This window comes from Astyanax mexicanus, chromosome 19 (genome assembly GCF_023375975.1).
Source record: "Astyanax mexicanus isolate ESR-SI-001 chromosome 19, AstMex3_surface, whole genome shotgun sequence".
Classification (NCBI taxonomy): domain Eukaryota; kingdom Metazoa; phylum Chordata; class Actinopteri; order Characiformes; family Acestrorhamphidae; genus Astyanax; species Astyanax mexicanus.
The window spans coordinates 8675915-8694059 of record NC_064426.1 but is presented as its reverse complement, the minus strand read 5'-3'; the positions used below and the strand labels follow the sequence as shown (position 1 = coordinate 8694059).

General features: G+C 33.3%; 2 gene segments (V, D, J or C); both read left to right on the top strand.

Moving 5' to 3' along the window:
* Nucleotides 1–10000: 10000 nt before the first annotated feature.
* On the top strand, nucleotides 10001–10456 carry LOC125780438 (immunoglobulin heavy variable 4-38-2-like). The segment is given in 2 exon segments: nucleotides 10001–10049; nucleotides 10134–10456. Coding segments are annotated over 2 exon segments (372 nt in total).
* A 4833-nt stretch (nucleotides 10457–15289) lies between these two features.
* LOC103022957 (Ig heavy chain V region 914-like) lies at nucleotides 15290–15943 on the top strand. The segment is given in 2 exon segments: nucleotides 15290–15372; nucleotides 15458–15943. Coding segments are annotated over 2 exon segments (360 nt in total).
* Nucleotides 15944–18145: the final 2202 nt, after the last annotated feature.

The window sequence follows — 18145 nt, the reverse complement described above, 5'->3', positions numbered from 1 at the left end:
GAAAGTTTAGCATAAAAACAAACAAACCGAAACAGAAAATCATATTTATAAAAACACACACATATATGCAGCACAGCTCCAGAGGTCTGGGGTTGTGAGTTTGGGACACTGAATCTCCCAGAGGAAGTTTACACTGAAACAAAGAGAATACATTCTATAAAGCAACACATACCATAACAATAACTTATATAAAAATGATATTATTTTATTATTATTTTAATAAGGATAGAAGGGACTATATCATATATCAAATATATTAAATGTGACAAGTTTATTAGAACTTTTCAATACATTTACCTGCAACCATGATGAGCGTTTGAACAGTAGAGTGATGTTATATTTATGACCGCTTGTTTTTATGCTGAGACCTTGTGTTTAAATATAAAATAAAACTAAATAAAAAAATATTATACTGTTATATATTTTTGCATTTTGTTTTTAAAAAGGATTGAATTCTAACATTTTGCATAAATAAAATAATTCAGGTTCTTTGCTATGAGACAGAGAACGTAGCTCTAAAAGGAATTAAGCTTAAACAACTCACCTATTATGTGAATTTTCTGGGGCTTCAGGGGACACTGGAGCTCCTGAAGGATGAATGTACTTAGTATTTTTGGATCTCAGTCAGAGTGAAAGATCTCCAGATCTAAATTTCCACATCAAAGTAAAGTGTCTGAATATTTATGTTCATGCAAAATTCAGTTTTTTTTTTTCTTATTAATGATGTATAAAAAATAGCAGCTTAAATGTTCAATAGCTCATTATGGGGTATTAATGCAGTATTTGTGCTGTAAAGAAAAAAGAAAATATCTGAGTCCCAGTACAAGGTGTGCTTGCTGTTCTTGTCCTTTAATGTATCAGCAGTTTACATTTCATTTACTGTGTTTTAAAGGTGGGTTAGATGCTATGTATATATTCCAACAAACCTGCAATTTCATCCATTTATCTATCCATTAGATAAATATCTTCTTTTCACTACATTATTTTCAATTTTTCTCAGTCAGGGAATATTATTGTCAGAAATAAACACAGCAATAGCACAATATATCTCACTCTATATGTATAATAGATTCATTAATTATATTTTTTGTAGGCTATATACCTTTATCTTTAGGAGAACATAAAAAGATCTGATGTTACTCTAATACAGTCAGAATTATTAGTTTTGTTGATAATATTTCTCAGATACCACAATGTTTCCAGTTATAATCTCTGATACATGCAAATAAGAGGGTGGGGCATGCAAACTAGGCTATTCCTTTAAAAATACTGACTGATCTAACTGCACTGTTCTCACTGTGGTTTTACTTCAGAAGCAGCAGCCATGAATCCCAGAGTGCTGTGCTGTTTAATTTTCACATTAATGACTGTAATCAGTGAGTAGATTTATCTGTGAATCTATCTTTGATATCATTTATAGATTAATGTGAGATTGTTATGTGTGGGTGTGTATCTGAAATGACTGATGACAGTGTTATTATATTATTTAACAGGTTGTAGATGTCAGACACTGACTGAGTCAGAGCCAGCGCTCATTAAACCTGGAGGATCTCACACTCTCACCTGTACCTACTCTGGGATTTCTGATGATAGTGCAGATTTATCCTGGATTAGACAGCCTGCTGGAAAAGGGCTTGAATGGATCTCACACATTTCAGCTCCAAGTGGCAGCAACAAATATTATTCTCAGTCAGTTCAGGGAAGATTCACCATCTCCAGAGATAACAGTAAAGATCAGGTGTATCTGCAGATGAGCAGCCTGAAGACTGAAGACACAGCTGTTTATTATTGTGCTCGAGCAGCACACTGATACAAGACCCTGCAGAGCTGTACAAAAACCCCACCCTCACTGCAGTGTTCAGATCTACTGGAAATGTAGCTCATACCTGCCATCAGTTATCTGCTCCAGAGAATCCTGTTCTATCAGCAATACTTTTCTACAGCTGTACTAGATAAACTGTATGTATATATTTTTATAGCTGTATCACAGCAATAGGTGTAACTCTAAGTAGCTGAAAGAGTTTATTTAAACAGGTGTTCATAAACATATAGAAATATGGATATTGTATGTGTTCACAGTAAAAGAAGGAGTCTGATTAATTTAATCCATTAATGCTTTGCTATTTAGCAAGTGTTTAAAGAGGAAGAACACGAAAGTTGGTGTTTATTTCAGCCTCTAGGAGGCAGTCTATGCTGCAAATGATGTGAAGGAGGTCTGTAAGATTACTGTAAACTGAACAGACCTAAGAAGAAAGTTTTGGTTCCATAAACAGGAGAGTAAGAACCTCTTTAGATGCTGAGAAAACTCCCCTCCTGAAGTAAAACACACTCAAATAATAAGATAAATATTATCAAATAAATATAGAATTTGTGGTGTCTGATAACAATTGCATATCACAGAGAAAATAGAGAAATTTCTGATGATATTGTAGATTCTTAAGATTCACTAAAGAAACCTTTAGTTTATTTAATACATTTTGTTTTAAATCAAACTCCAAATCACAGAGAGAACTGAGTGTTTATCTTTTAGCACTGAAAATCACTGTGTAAATTACTTTAAAATATTTTATAATAACTTAAAATCAGACAGTGTTTAGTTTATCATGATTAATATCCAGATCTGGTTCTCATCCTCCAGATCTTATCATATCTTATCTGAAGATAAGGCCAGAGCACAATATGGTAATAAATTAAATAAATAAACATTGAAAATGTGATCGTGAATTTATAATAATAAAACATTATTCACTGCATGATGACCCTGGGTGACATTTATTATCCCAAACCAGCTCTGCCCCATCAAGTCATGACCTCCATCAGAGCTCTGAAGGTTCCTGTGATATCTAGCACCAAGATATAAGTTCAGTGAGTTGTGAGTTAAAGCCTCCATAGAACTAATTAATGATGGTTCTTTTATTCAGCTCAACCTGCAATAAAAATCATCTTCATTTCTTCACACCCACCCACTTTTCCTTCATATGCAAATCACCATTATCTTCCATGATATCAGCAGCATCTCCCTCTCTCTCCATCAGCTCTCCTCTCTCTAAACACTCCACAATCATGTGGACTTCAGCTTCACTGCTGCTGCTGCTGCTGGCTGCTTCCTCGTGTGAGTGTTTGAACTGAAGCTGGATTTGACTTCATCTGGTTTATTAGTGAAAATATACAAAGCTTTTCTTCTCTCTTTTCACAGATGTGTTCTGTGCTACTGAGCTCATCCAGCCAGACTCAGTGCTCATCAGACCAGCAGAGACTCTGATCATCACCTGTAGAGTTTCTGGAGCTTCTATCACTGACAGCAGCAGTCATTATGGAACAGCTTGGATCCGACAACCTGCAGGAAAAGCTCTGGAATGGATCAATCTTATTTATTATAATGGAAATACACGTGCTAAAGATTCACTGAAAAACAAGTTCAGTGTCTCTCGAGAAACATCCAGCAACACAATAACCCTACGAGGAGAGAATCTGCAGACTGAAGACACAGCTGTGTATTACTGCGCTCGATATGAAGCACAGTGCTGTAAGATATCAGCTGAGACGTACAAAAACTCACTCACAGCTTTCATGAAGGTGAAAATTTAGCATAGAAATAAACAAACGTGATGGAATGACTGTAGAAAAGAAATAGGTTAAGAAAAAAAAATCTTACTAATTGCCCTTCACTTTCCTCTTCTTTAAAATGTCTTAAATGAAGGAAACACTCATATTAATAAAAAGGCAAATGATAATTCAGTTTTAACCCTTTCAGCCAAAGCCACACTAAATATGAATTAATTGATCATCATTGATCATGACCAAGGCACTCATGACCTTAACATAGCAGAGCAGCCCAGAACATGATGCTCCCTTCACCATGCTTTACAGATGGGATAAGATTTTGTTGTTTTATTTTCCTCCACCTATAGTGTAGTTTTATATGGTGGATTTCTTTTTTTAATATAAAAAAGTATTTTTGTCTCTGTCTCTAAAATATAGTGAAATATCCTGATGGTCTTTAGTAAACTTGAATCTATAGAGTTTTATGTAGATGTATTTCTGTTACCTTTGTGTTTTCTCTCCCATGTTTAATGATTACCCATTGTGCTCTTAGAGTGATCCTGACGACGTTTCTCCTTGATGTACACTAACTTCTTTGCTAATGTTTTTTAGCCCATCTTGTAAAAGATTTTTGCACTCTCTTATTTGTATTTAATAATAAAAAGCCCAAATGAAATGCTAACTTCCCATCACCTTGTGTAATGAGTTCATGTAGAAGTTAATTTGGCTAAGCTTTATTTGCTTTTCTATTCTGCTCTGTGGATTTTTAAGCAATAAGCTCAATAAAAGAAAACACTGTTTGTGTTTTTAGTTTTGTTAGATTGTGTTTGTCTATCGTGATTTATCAATCAGATGATCAATCAAACAACATTTTACTGCATTTCATTACTAATAACAAGTGTTGATAGATCAATGCAGCCTTATCCATTCCAATAAAGTCCATCACATTGCTTTTCATGTACAGAAAACAAGCCATAAATAAGTCTTACATTTAGAAATAAGTGAAAATGAAATTTGTAGTCTGTTTTAGGTATATGAAATTAAATGTAATTATACTTAAAAGAAAAATCAGCATGACAAAAGACAAGAAAACAGAATCCCTTTTTTTACTATAACTCCAAATCAGAAAAGGTAAAGGCTGAATATAAAAACTAATAAACAGAGAAACTGAAAATCTATGATCCACCCAAATAATAATATCTGATCTGTGGTGGTCTATCCTGTGCTGTCCTGAATATTGAAAACAGGGTAAAAGCACAATAATAAACAGATAATCAGAAACAGAACTACAGTATGTAATTATAAAAATAAAAAATGATCCTATATGATCAGTGGAGCTGATAAAAAAAAGACAATAAGTGTAAAAACAAGGTGTTTATAATATTCTAATATAACTGTGTAATTACTTTATATTTTAGGGATTTCTCTTAAATGAAAAGGCCAGAAAACCATGAAAATGCTCTTAACATTAAAGTACTTTAATTTCTAGAAAATAGTAAACTGTATAGCTTTTAATTGTTGTTTAAACTTTCTTAATAGGTTTTCTTGAACATCTGTTTTTTATATAGATTAATGTGAGATTGTTATGTGTGGGTGTGTATCTGAAATGACTAAGTGAGTGTTATTATATTATTTAACAGGTTGTAGATGTCAGACACTGACTGAGTCAGAGCCAGCGCTCATTAAACCTGGAGGATCTCACACTCTCACCTGTACCTACTCTGGGATTGATGATAGTGATGCAGCTATAGCCTGGATTAGACAGGCTGCTGGAAAAGGACTTGAATGGATCTCATACATTTCAGCACCAAGTGGCAGAGATAAATATTACTCTCAGTCAGTTCAGGGAAGATTCACCATCTCCAGAGATAACAGTAAGAAGCAGGTGTATCTGCAGATGAGCAGCCTGAAGACTGAAGACACAGCTGTTTATTATTGTGCTCGATAGACACACTGATACAAGACCCTGCAGAGCTGTACTAAAACCCACATGTACTTTCAGACATGTATTCTCAGTTATGAGAAGTACTCATAACACTTTATAACCTCTTCATCAGCCTTTAATAACAACTGACAGAAACCTATGGTCAGTAGAGACAGTTACACCAATAAAAGAAAAATACTATCTGACACTTGCTGGGCCAAACCTTGAAAAGTTGTTTGTTAGTTTGGTCCCTTTAAACAGTTATAAAGACAGCATTTGTCAAATACATTGTCTTTTTAACTCCAGCAAGTTGTACTGTCTACTGATTTTAAAACTTTACAAATGTCTATGAACCCTTATGTGAACTAATGTAGGTGTTATGTAGCTTAAGGAATGGTGCCCATCATCAGAGTGTAACTAAATTACCTTATATTTTATGCAGTTCACTTATTAAAGCAGAATTTCACGAGATTTATAATTTCTTGATCTTTGGCTCCTAAACTTCAGAAGTAGAATTTGTGCTTTGAGACTCTCCTTAAGAAGACATGTTTAACACATTTAAGTTCAGGACAAGCTGAGAGATGTTACAGTAATTATTACTTGGATTATGCAGCGTTAAGCAGTTTTAGTGAGCGTTTTCGTAGCTGCTACACCAGAGTTACATAGTGCAGTTAGCATTGATCTGGACAACAAAACAGAAACAAAAATATAAATATAAAAAGAACTAGTTATTTTGTCTGTCGGCAATAGACAGACTTAAATTGCCAACTGATATTACCCTTAATTGCCCTTAATATTCCTTAATATCTCATATTCTCTCATGCCCTTTCCACATTTGCAATCCACTTTTAAATAAAGATTCTCTGTTCTGAAATCTGATTTTAAATATATAGATGTATTAATTGTATTAGATTATATTAGATGTATTAAAAAAATGTGAATTTTCACACACAGCCATGTTCTACACACTTCTGCTAATGCTGAGCACAGCAGCATTCTGTGAGTCTCTTTTTTTAAAGTTTGAGTGTAAACAAGTGTTTACTCTATAAATGAAGCGATGCTATTGGTCTTCGCTGTTCTTTGTTCTTTTTTAAACAGTGTGAAATCACTCTCACTCAGCCGAGTTCAGTGATTATTAAGCCAGGAGGATTTTACAGCCTGTCTTTAGTATATCTAAAGATTCCTCCAGCAGCTCCGTCACTTTACAAGCTCAGATCATGCAGCCTGAAGACACAGCTGTGTATTACTGTGTGAGGACACGCCCACACCTGCTCATATCTGCAGAACATTTAAACAAAACACACCTGCATGTGCACCAAAACACTAAAAAACTATAGCAAAGTAAAACTCTTACAAAACTGCAACGTTTTCTTTGGTGACGTTTCACAAAACTTGCTTAGTAATATGTATCAATATAAAAACAGGCTTAATGTCCATAAACAGACCTTATTTACTTTATACTTATAAAATAAAAATACATAATCATTGTTCAAATATATGAAATCTGTTTTATATATAAAAAAAAACTGGGCTTACTTTTTTCAAATATGTCTTAACAATAAGAATTTCTTTATACAAAAGTGCTCAGTTTGATGCTGTGATTATATTTCTATTATAATTGACAAAGCTGATTAACACTGATTAAGTTATACATGAAAATCCATAACAAATGTGGTGGAAATCCTGTAAATAATGTAAATAATGACTACAGCACATAATAGGACAGTATTAAACAGATTACAATAATTTATGAAAGGTATGTTTGTTGTTGTTTTGAACCCACAAGGACCTTATCTATATGGCTATATATATACAGGATGCTTATTTACATAAAGAATTGGAAATACAGTATATTTTTAAAAATAAATAAATATTAATTGCATGGACTTGCATACAGTAAGCATAGATTTTTACAGTGAGTATTAATTATTAAATGTACTTGTTGCACATATGTTTTAATATGTTTATAAAAATAATAATTGGCATTTCTGTATATATATAAATATACTGCATGTTGAATGTGATAGGATGCAGCACCTGTACAACAAGTCCAGTCCTCTAAACTGATGGGGCTCAGGTGAGGGGCGGAGCCACAGCACAGGACCAATGAATGGACAGTTCCCCTGATGCCAGCAGAGGAAGACCTTACACTTTTTCCTGCGACTGCAAACTAAATGTATTTAAGAGTAATTCACAGATAAAGAACTAATGGAACATATGAGTAAATAATCAAAGCACTGAAATTAATAGAGTTTTAATAAAAACTGTTTTATTCTGAGACACTTTATTCTCTGTATTTTCAAATCAGCACTTTTAAAAACGCATCATCAATAAATCCACTTGATTAAGAAAAAAACATTATTTTATCATGTGATACAATCACCTACGCATTTATTTAAATTTTGAGTAAATTAAACAAATTCTTTATTTCAATTAATTAACTGATCTGAGTTAAAGTAATGTGTAAGAATACAGTGAAAGAAGAAAATCAGAAGAAGGGGGTGGAGCTAATGATAAGAATAATTCAGAATAAAAGCTTATGCAAATTTCCTGTCCTCCAGCAGCTTCTTATTGTCAGTCATCACTCAGTGTTTCTGATCTTCTGCTGGATAAACATCACTCTGCTGTCTGGAGAATGGAAGTGAAGATGTTCTGCAGTTTTATATTATTGTCTCTCGCTACAAGTAAGATCCTGATTGGCTGATTTTCTACTGAATGTTTTTATTCTGAATTCACTCTTATGTTCTTCTGTTCATTCCTTCTTTTCCTCTCATGTTTAGGATGTTGGAGTCAAACTCTGATACAGTCTGAAGCAGTGATCATTACACCTGGAGGATCTCATACTCTCACCTGTACATGGTCTGGTATAGACTTTGATGGCAACTGGATGGGCTGGATTAGACAGGCTGCTGGAAAAGGTTTAGAATGGGTGGCAACAGTTACGGGCAGTGGAACACAGTACTACTCTCAGTCAGTTCAGGGAAGATTCACCATCTCCAGAGATAACAGTAAGGATCAGGTGTATCTGCAGATGAGCAGCATGAAGACTGAAGACACAGCTGTGTATTACTGCGCCCGAGACACACAGTGACAGAAGAATCTACAGAGCTGTACAAAAACCCCTCCAGTGTGGAAAAACATATGAGTTTATATCTTCTGCATGATAAATTTACATTTAATTACATTAACCCACACAGTATTTAATGTCTATTATTTAATTTATTAATTATTTTTTTAAATAGCCAAATATTTTCACCATTGTTTGTTATATAATGATAGAACAATTCTATGCATACTCCGTATTGAGTACTGTCTATAACTGTTCTTACAGTTCACATAGGAAATATTAATGCAATAAAATATTTATTTAAGTGGTTTGGTTTGAAGAGTCATTTTTTTCTCAGAGTTTTAAGATAATAGAACTATGTTAATATAAACATCAGACCTATAAATATTTAAATTGTTAATCTTTTAATCGGTGTTGCTTTTCATTACTAATGATGAGTGCTGACAGATCAATGCAGATTAAAAGCCATTCTAATAGAACATCCATCACATTGTTTATAGTGTACAGATACACAAATAAATCTTAAATTTAGACATAACTGTGGACATATGAGTTTATGTCCCTATGGAATTTGTAGTTGCATGTAGTCTGTTTTGGGTATGTGAAACTGAATGTAATGATACTAAAAGAATGAACAGCATGAGAAAAGATTTTCTTTCATCTTTCCTTTCTTTGTTCTCTTTTTCTTTTACTATAACTCTAAATAGGAAAAGGATAAGATATAATAGAAAACAAAATAAAGAAAACTAACACACCACCACCCTGCTCCTCAATGAAGAACTGGGTGAAAGGAGGATAATAATAAAGTATGCAGAGAAACATATACAGAACTACAGTCTGTAAATATAGAACTACAAAATGATTCTATATGATCAGTGCAGCTGAAAAGATGGACAATGAGTGTAGAAACATTAGGTGGTCATAATATTCTGATATATCTGTGTAATTACTGTATATTTTAAGGATTTGTCTTAAATGAAAAGGCCAGAAAACCATGAAAATTATCTTAACATTATAATACTTTCATTGCTAAAATATATATTTCTTTAAATTGTTGTTTAAAATTTTAAATCTTGTTACACAGAGAAAACCTTGTCTGAGATGAGCTCCACTGAAACTCATCAGGCTTTTCTACACACAGTTATCATGATCTTCTTCACTGGTTTAATAATGCAGAGAGAGTCTCAATTTCTGCCTCTAGAGGGCAGCCTGTGCATATCATATAATATTAAAGATTCAGTTCATCATGATAAACATTAATTTTCATAATTTTTAAATATCTGGTAAAAGTATTATTTGGTACATTATTGTTGAATAAATTATTTTATGTTTTTCTGTATTAAAACTAAGAATCCAGCACAGCCCCCTTCTTTTCCTTCATATGCAAATCACCATTATCTCCCATGATATCAGCAGCATCTCCCTCTCTCTCCATCAGCTCTCCTCTCTCTAAACGCTCCACAATCATGTGGACTTCAGCTTCACTGCTGCTGCTGCTGCTGGCTGCTTCCTCGTGTGAGTGTTTGAACTGAAGCTGGATTTGACTTCATCTGGTTTATTAGTGAAAATATACAAAGCTTTTCTACTCTCTTTTCACAGATGTGTTCTGTGCTACTGAGCTCATCCAGCCAGACTCAGTGCACATCAGACCAGCAGAGACTCTGATCATCACCTGTAGAGTTTCTGGAGCTTCTATCACTGACAGCAGTCACTGGGGAACAGCTTGGATCCGACAACCGGCAGGAAAAGCTCTGGAATGGATCAATGCTATTTATTATACTGGGGGTGTAGCTGCTAAAGATTCACTGAAAAACAAGTTCAGTGTCTCTCGAGACACATCCAGCAACACAATAACCCTACGAGGAGAGAATCTGCAGACTGAAGACACAGCTGTGTATTACTGCGCTCGAGACACACAGTAACAGAAGAATCTACAGAGCTGTACAAAAACCCCTCCAGTGTGTGAAATGAATCAAACTATTTCATGTTTGTGAGATTAATTACTTTAACTTCTCATTTAAAACAATTTCTGTTCTTTATACTGAACATCACTGTAAAAAGTGTTTCTCCTTGGAATTGCTCTGAATAACTTTTGACACCTTTAAAATACCTGTAAAATGTTGAATTAATTCAATCCAGTATGTCTGAGTTAAGATTCAGAGTAATTCACTCAGAGCTGGTTTCCCCAATTAATGTATAGTCTGGAAAAATATTTGTAATGTAAAAAATACACAATACTGATGACACTAAACTTACTAACAGTACTAACATTTAACACTTCTTCCTCTGTCTCTATTAAATGTACTCAACATCAACATGCAGCACATTTTCTGTAGAACTGAACGTCTCTATTTCAGCCTCTAGAGGGCAGAATCTGCTTATCTGACAATATTATTAAACAGTGGTTCCAAACCCTGTTCCTGATCATTTCTAATCCAGCCAATCAGATCATTACTAGATCTTCCTGAGGTGAAGGTGGTGAGATAGAGCAGGAGAACACTGAAATGTTAGAATTACTACATTATAGAATATTTTACACTCATTCTGATAAAGAGAAAAGGTTTCAGGTTCACATCATCCATAATGTAAATGTGCTTTCTGTTCTGAAGGTGTTGTAGATCTGAACACGTGGCAGTGAGGTGATGTTTTCTAGATGCAGCACAAACAGGAATTTTCTAACTATAAAATAAAGTATAGTATAATATTCTGTTTAAGTGAGGGATGAGAATGAGAAGAACTCCACAATTTCCAACACAATCATCTCAGGAGGACCACAGAAAAAGTAGTGAATAATTGATAAAGGAAATTGTTGATATTGATCACAGTAATGTAACTTATTATTAACATTGATGAATTTTAAACTATGTTTTCTGCTCAATTAATCTTGATTTAAGATGTTTAATTTACATTTTTACTTAAAAAAACAAAGCAAATAAAACCAACAATCAACCATCAAATCACAGGTCCACCAGGTCTGAACCAGATCATCAAAAACTGAATTAAACTGATGGATTATAAAGCAGTTTAGTCAATATGAAATTCTGAAATGACTTTAATTCAGAAATGTGTAGTTTTGTATGTGTAGTTCTGATGTAATGTGTATAATTATCGGATAAACTGTTGATAAATCCATTATTAATATATAAACTGACTATATTCCCATCACATTCATGTTCATGATGAGTGAATGTATAACTACAACTGTTTATAACATTTTAACTGTGATGTTTCTCCAAATCCTAATATATCAGAGGAATTAATGATGCTCATTCCAGATCATTCCTGCAGATCAGGTGTTTTAACCTATAAATCCTGTAGAGGGCGGGGCATGCAAATGATGCTTTTCTTATATAAACCCAGACTCTAACTGCACTGTTCTCACTGTGGTTTTACTTCAGAAGCAGCAGCCATGAATCCCAGAGTGCTGTGCTGTTTAATTTTCACATTAATGACTGTAATCAGTGAGTAGATTTATCTGTGAATCTATCTTTGATATCATTTATAGATTAATGTGAGATTGTTATGTGTGGGTGTGTATCTGAAATGACTGAGTGAGTGTTATTATATTATTTAACAGGTTGTAGATGTCAGACACTGACTGAGTCAGAGCCAGCGCTCATTAAACCTGGAGGATCTCACACTCTCACCTGTACCTACTCTGGGATTACTGATTACTATGCAGATTTATCCTGGATTAGACAGTCTGCTGGAAAGGGGCTTGAATGGGTTGCTTTCATTTCAGCTCCAGATGGAGACACTAAACGCTACTCTCAGTCAGTTCAGGGAAGATTCACCATCTCCAGAGATAACAGTAAGGATCAGGTGTATCTGCAGATGAGCAGCCTGACGACTGAAGACACAGCTGTGTATTACTGCGCCCGAGAGACACAGTGACAGAAGAATCTACAGAGCTGTACAAAAACCCCTCCAGTGTGTGAAATGAAGAACACAATCTTTAATATCTAATATATTATTACTCATGTCAAATTTAATATAGATGTAAATGATTAAGAGAAAAAATATATATGTAATATTAATAATTTTATATGGATTGATTTTCTTCTGATAAAAAAATGGTTTTGGTTCAAATATATATTAATAGGGGAACAAAACCTTCATGTGGATTCTAAACATATTTAATTTAATGTGCCATGTCTGAGGTTAAAGATTTAATAAATTTACTCAGAGCTCGTTTTCAGATTAAGGATGGATTAAGTTTAGTAATGATGAACTAATATTGGAAGTTGGGAACCTTTTTCTGATTTAGGCTTAATCTGGGTCTTGGAAAGTTGTTATTAGTGTATGTTTGTGTTATTTTGTGTTTTAAATAAAGTGTGCATCAAATTTTTACAGTTTTTTTCCTGCATCTTCAGGCTGCAGATGAGCAGCCTGAAGACTGAAGACACTGCTGTTTATTATTGTGCTCGAGAGACACACTGATACAAGACCCTGCAGAGCTGTACAAAAACCCTCCCCCACTGCAGTGTTCAGATCTACTGGGAAAACTCATAGAAAATATTATCAGACAGTATTTAAACTATACAGACTGAAGTATTGGGATACTTATTTATTGCTTATTTATTAATATACAGGAGCTCCTCTAATAATAAAGTGCCCAACAGTGGATTAAATGTGCTCGAAAAGCACACTGATACAAGACCCTGCAGAGCTGTACAAAAACCCACATAAAAACCTACTTAAAGTATGTTTATTCATTCCCATGTTAAACAGTCAATTCCAGTTTTTATTGACTATATTATACTATATGTATATAGGCTTTATGTCAGTTGTAGCAATAATGCAAATCCACCTTACACTAGAAACTGCTTAATTTTACTTACTGGATAAATATATTTTTAAGTAAAGGCATGTAGTAAAAATCAAACTTGTGTTTTTCTGTATATATTTAAAAGTATAGTTTTTCCAACTTATTATTAAGTGATGTCGGTTTAAGATATTTAGTAAAAAAAAAAAAAAATCCTTGAAGGTTAAACTTTAAAATAAGGTTGCAAAAATGATGCCCAGTATTCTTAAGTAAAACTAGCACATACTTTTTGGAGTGCAGTTTCAAAAATGTTACCCCTATTACCAATAGAGGGCAGCTATTAGAGAACACCTCAGCATCTTTATAACAGAGTCCACCAACGATTCTTCTACTCTAAAACGCTCATGATGTTTATTTAAAGTTTTGAAATCACTGTTACACAGAGCTGATTTGTTGCAGATAAATATAAAAATAAATTCTATTATGAGCTGTGGATAATTCTCACAATTATGTAAAACGAATATCCAGAACAAATGTGGTGAGAAATGTTCCAGTGCTTATCACACACACACTGTAATAAATAACTAGAGCATGCTATAGAACAGTATTAGGTGGATGTGAAAGTATATTTTTGAAAAGTAATTTTTGATTTATTTTATTTTTATACATGAGAAAATCTTCTCTATGGCCATATAAACAGATTTCACATTTACCCTAACAAATTGTGCACATATTTAAATTTTAACGTATAAACAAGGCATAATTATAAGTATATTAAATATTGGGTATCCTGGAAAAAAAACTTATATCTCACTGTATAAATCTGGCAGTTGTTCTTTATCCTGTAAACTTAATCACATGACCACAAATTAATCGCATGGATTACCATGTTTGTCACAGCTTAGCCCATGTCTGTCTTGTTTCTCCCTCATTTGGTCTCTTGTGCTCCTCCCCTCTGTTTTCCTGTCATGTGTTTCCCAGCCATGTGCTTCTGTTGTGTTTTTGGTCCTGTCTCTGCCCTAGCCCCACCCTGTCATCAGTTATTTGTAACCCCGCCCCCTCTTGATTGATCCTCAGGTGTTTCCAGTTTCCTGTTCCCTCCTCGTGTATATAAGCCCCTTTGTTTCAAGCCTTCTTTGTCTAGTCGTTTGTTGGTTTGTTTGCTGTCCGTGGTCAGGTGTGTCTCATGTCTCATGTCTCATGTCTCATGTCTCATGTCTCATGTCTCATGTCTCATGTCTCATGTCTCATGCTGTTTGTTAGATTCCTGTTTTCAAGTTTAGTCTTCTTTAGTTTTTATATTCAGTGTAACTTTGGTTAATTTTGTTTGTTTGTTAGTTTGTTTTAGTTTGTTTTTATCTTAAATTATTATTCTGCACTTTCTTAACAATGTTAATGTTGACCTCACTTATAACAATCAATATAACACTGTTAGTTGTACCATTATATTTAAATGTTTAAATTAGTTTTTATTAGTTTTATTAGTTGCGTCACTGAGGAATAAACACATCTCATGGTAAACATGTTAATGTTTTACTGTTTAAATATTAAGACATGCTAGAAAAGTACATGTTGTTGAACTGTAACATACAGTAGAAGTTTTCAGAAATCAACAGGCATTCAGATTCAAAATCAAAAATCAAATATACTTTTATCTGAGCGGTGTGAGGAGTGAGGACACCAGTGTGTATTACTGTGTCTGATTGCCACAGTGATACAGATGCTTGTTTTCTGAGTTTATGCTTCAGAGCTACTAACTAAATAAACATAGTTTGTCTTTAACATCCCATAAATTAATGTTAAGTGTATAAATATGAATAAATATTAATACCCTATTAATAATCTTAACATTTTTGCAGGTGGATTTCAGAAGACTGATTTTGATTGTTTCATTGATTTAACAGAATAAGGGCTGGACTATGCAAATATGCTCATCCTACAACATATATAATGCCTGATCCACAGTCGCAAATCACAATATGAGATACCATTAGGGGAACTTAATTTGATACAACAACATGGCACAGCTGGTGGTGATGTTGTGTTTAGTTTTTATAGTCGTATCTGATCAAAGTGAGTTATAATTGGTGCAATGGCCTGTTTGATGTCAGTATTTTTCATTATGTATGGTTATAATTTATTGTTTTATTTTTTGCAGGTGTAAATGGTCAGACACTGACTCAGTCTGAGCCTGCGGTAATTAAACCTGGAGGATCTCACACTCTGACCTGTACGGGTTCTGGATTCACATTCAGTAGCTACTCTATGGGCTGGATCAGACAGGCTCCTGGTAAAGGACTGGAATGGATAGCTCTGCACACTGGCAGCACATACTACTCCCAGTCTGTTCAAGGACGCTTCACCATCTCCAGAGACAACAGCAAGAGCCAGGTGTACTTACAGATGACTTCCATTAAAGCTGAAGACTCTGGGGTTTATTACTGTGCCCGAGAGACACAGTGATGAATAGTATACACAGACTCGTACAAAAAACATCCACACATCATCTATGTGGTTATACACCCTTCTGTTAAGTGCTAAAATTTAATGTGGTGTTGAGTTCCAGTTAACCAAAAACCCAAATGTTGATAATATTAATAAAATCAATTTAAATCAAACTAAGCCCTAAAAACTGAAATAAACATGCAGGGGCATTTCCTCATGACAGACAATTTTAGTGATTTAAGAACAATTTTATGAACAACAATATTTTTATTGGCCAATAATCATCTCAAATCAAGATAAATGATTTGCTTCATTAAAATTATATTGCTTATTGCAAAGCTCATTAAATGGGCAATTATGGACGTTAAAATTCTGGTTTTGTATCCAAATGGGTATTTTTCTCCCTAAAAGTGTGGAATTTCACTACAAAGTGACCCTAGTGAAAAAAAAGTAGATTAAAGTATACTAAGTATACTAGCATTATTATGCTATAGTGCACTAAAGTGTTCTTGTAGCCACATTATTAATCAGTATATTTAAATATATTATATATTAATCAGTATATCTGAAATGAAACAACTTTTTTGTACCTATTATACTTCATACTTAGTCTTATTTATATTGTGCTAAGTGTACTTAACTGTACTAAAATGGAACTATTTTAAACATACTTAAGTAACATTTAAACATACTACTTCATGTATGTAACCCCATATTTTAAATATGATTTCCATTTATAAATACAGAGCATTGAAATACATTTTAACTGTTATATTAATGTAATACCTAAAAATATATAAAAAAAAAACATTTTAAAATGTAGTCATTTAATTTACTTTTTTAAAAACGTACATGATACATTGTACTTTAAGAGAATTACTGTAACACACTTTGTTAAAAATATACAAAAGTATATTTGAAAATAAGTATTTTAGAAGTATATTGAATTACATTGAACAAAAAGTGTACTTCATAACGCTGAAGCTAAATAAGTGCTACTTCTGCCCTCTTGTGGAGAAACTTTAAATTAAACTACAGTTGCATTTAATTAAGGATTTAAGGCACTACTAAAAGGATCTTTGCTGCTGAAAATTTAAGTTGCTCCTTTTTTACATTTATAAAATATTTACCCTGAGTTTATCTGTATAAACTTTCATTCATAGTTATAAAATAAAATAAAATAAAATTGCAGCAGTTTTAATATATACAAAGTTTCCATTTGCAAAAAAAAAAAAAAAAAATACAACAGAAAAAATCAATGTAATTTGCCAAAAGATTTAACAGATTTAATAGTGCCCTACCAACTAAAAAGGCATGAAATCCTTACTGACATGCTATCACATATATATAATCACACTACTTCTGTATGTGTACCTCAATAAATGCTGTCCAGATCAGTCTACATTCATAATCATATATTTCTTGATTATGTGTGTTTAATTTATATAATTGTGTTTTCTAACTTTAAGTATTTGTTTTTAGTAATAAAATATTAAAGTGTCAGTGTTGCTATTGTTTTAGTTTTAATGTATTAGAATGTATTTCTGTTCCAAATGTTTCAGATGGGGTAATGTGTTGTGGTAACAATACTTGGTGAAACCGAGGGACACAACTAAAATGTGTTTTTAACCTTAAATATTATGGAATTGTTATGGAGAAAAAAATCATTAAAAAAAATAAAAATCTCTGAAGAATTTTATTAATACATTTCATGGTAAAGTTTATAGTTAGAGACTGGGGACAGGTAACAAATGCTATTTCTTTCAAAGTTATGAGTAGTTTTTTATTTGTTTAATTACACATGTAATTACATATCTTACTTTGCTATTAGGTCAATGTACAAGACACTATGCTTAATAATAAAATGTATTTACATGTTATTTTCTTTGGGATAAAAATGGCACTCATTCGGTGGAATGGCCCCCACCACATTTTCTGTAGGACTGAAAGTCTCTATTTCAGCCTCTAGAGGGCAGAATCTGCTTATCTGACAATAGTATAAAGCAGATTATTTCCATAATCACCAATATCTCCCATGATATCAGCAGCATCTTCCTCTCTCTCCATCAGTTCTCCTCTCTCTAAACGCTCCACAATCATGTTGATTTTAGCTTAATAGGTATATGTTTGAGTAAAATGAACATTGTTGTTTTATTCTATAAACTCCTGACAACATTTCTCCCAAATTTCCAATAAAAATATTATCATTTAGAGAATTTATTTGCAGAAAATGAGACAGTTCGTATTCATTTAGAAACAACAATAAAAATGTTTTTAGAGTTCAGAAATCAATATTTGGTGGAATAACCCACATTTTTAATCACAGTTTTCATGCGTCTTGGCATGCTCTCCACTCGTCTTTCACACTGCTTTTGGGTGAAATTATGCTATTCCTGTTGCA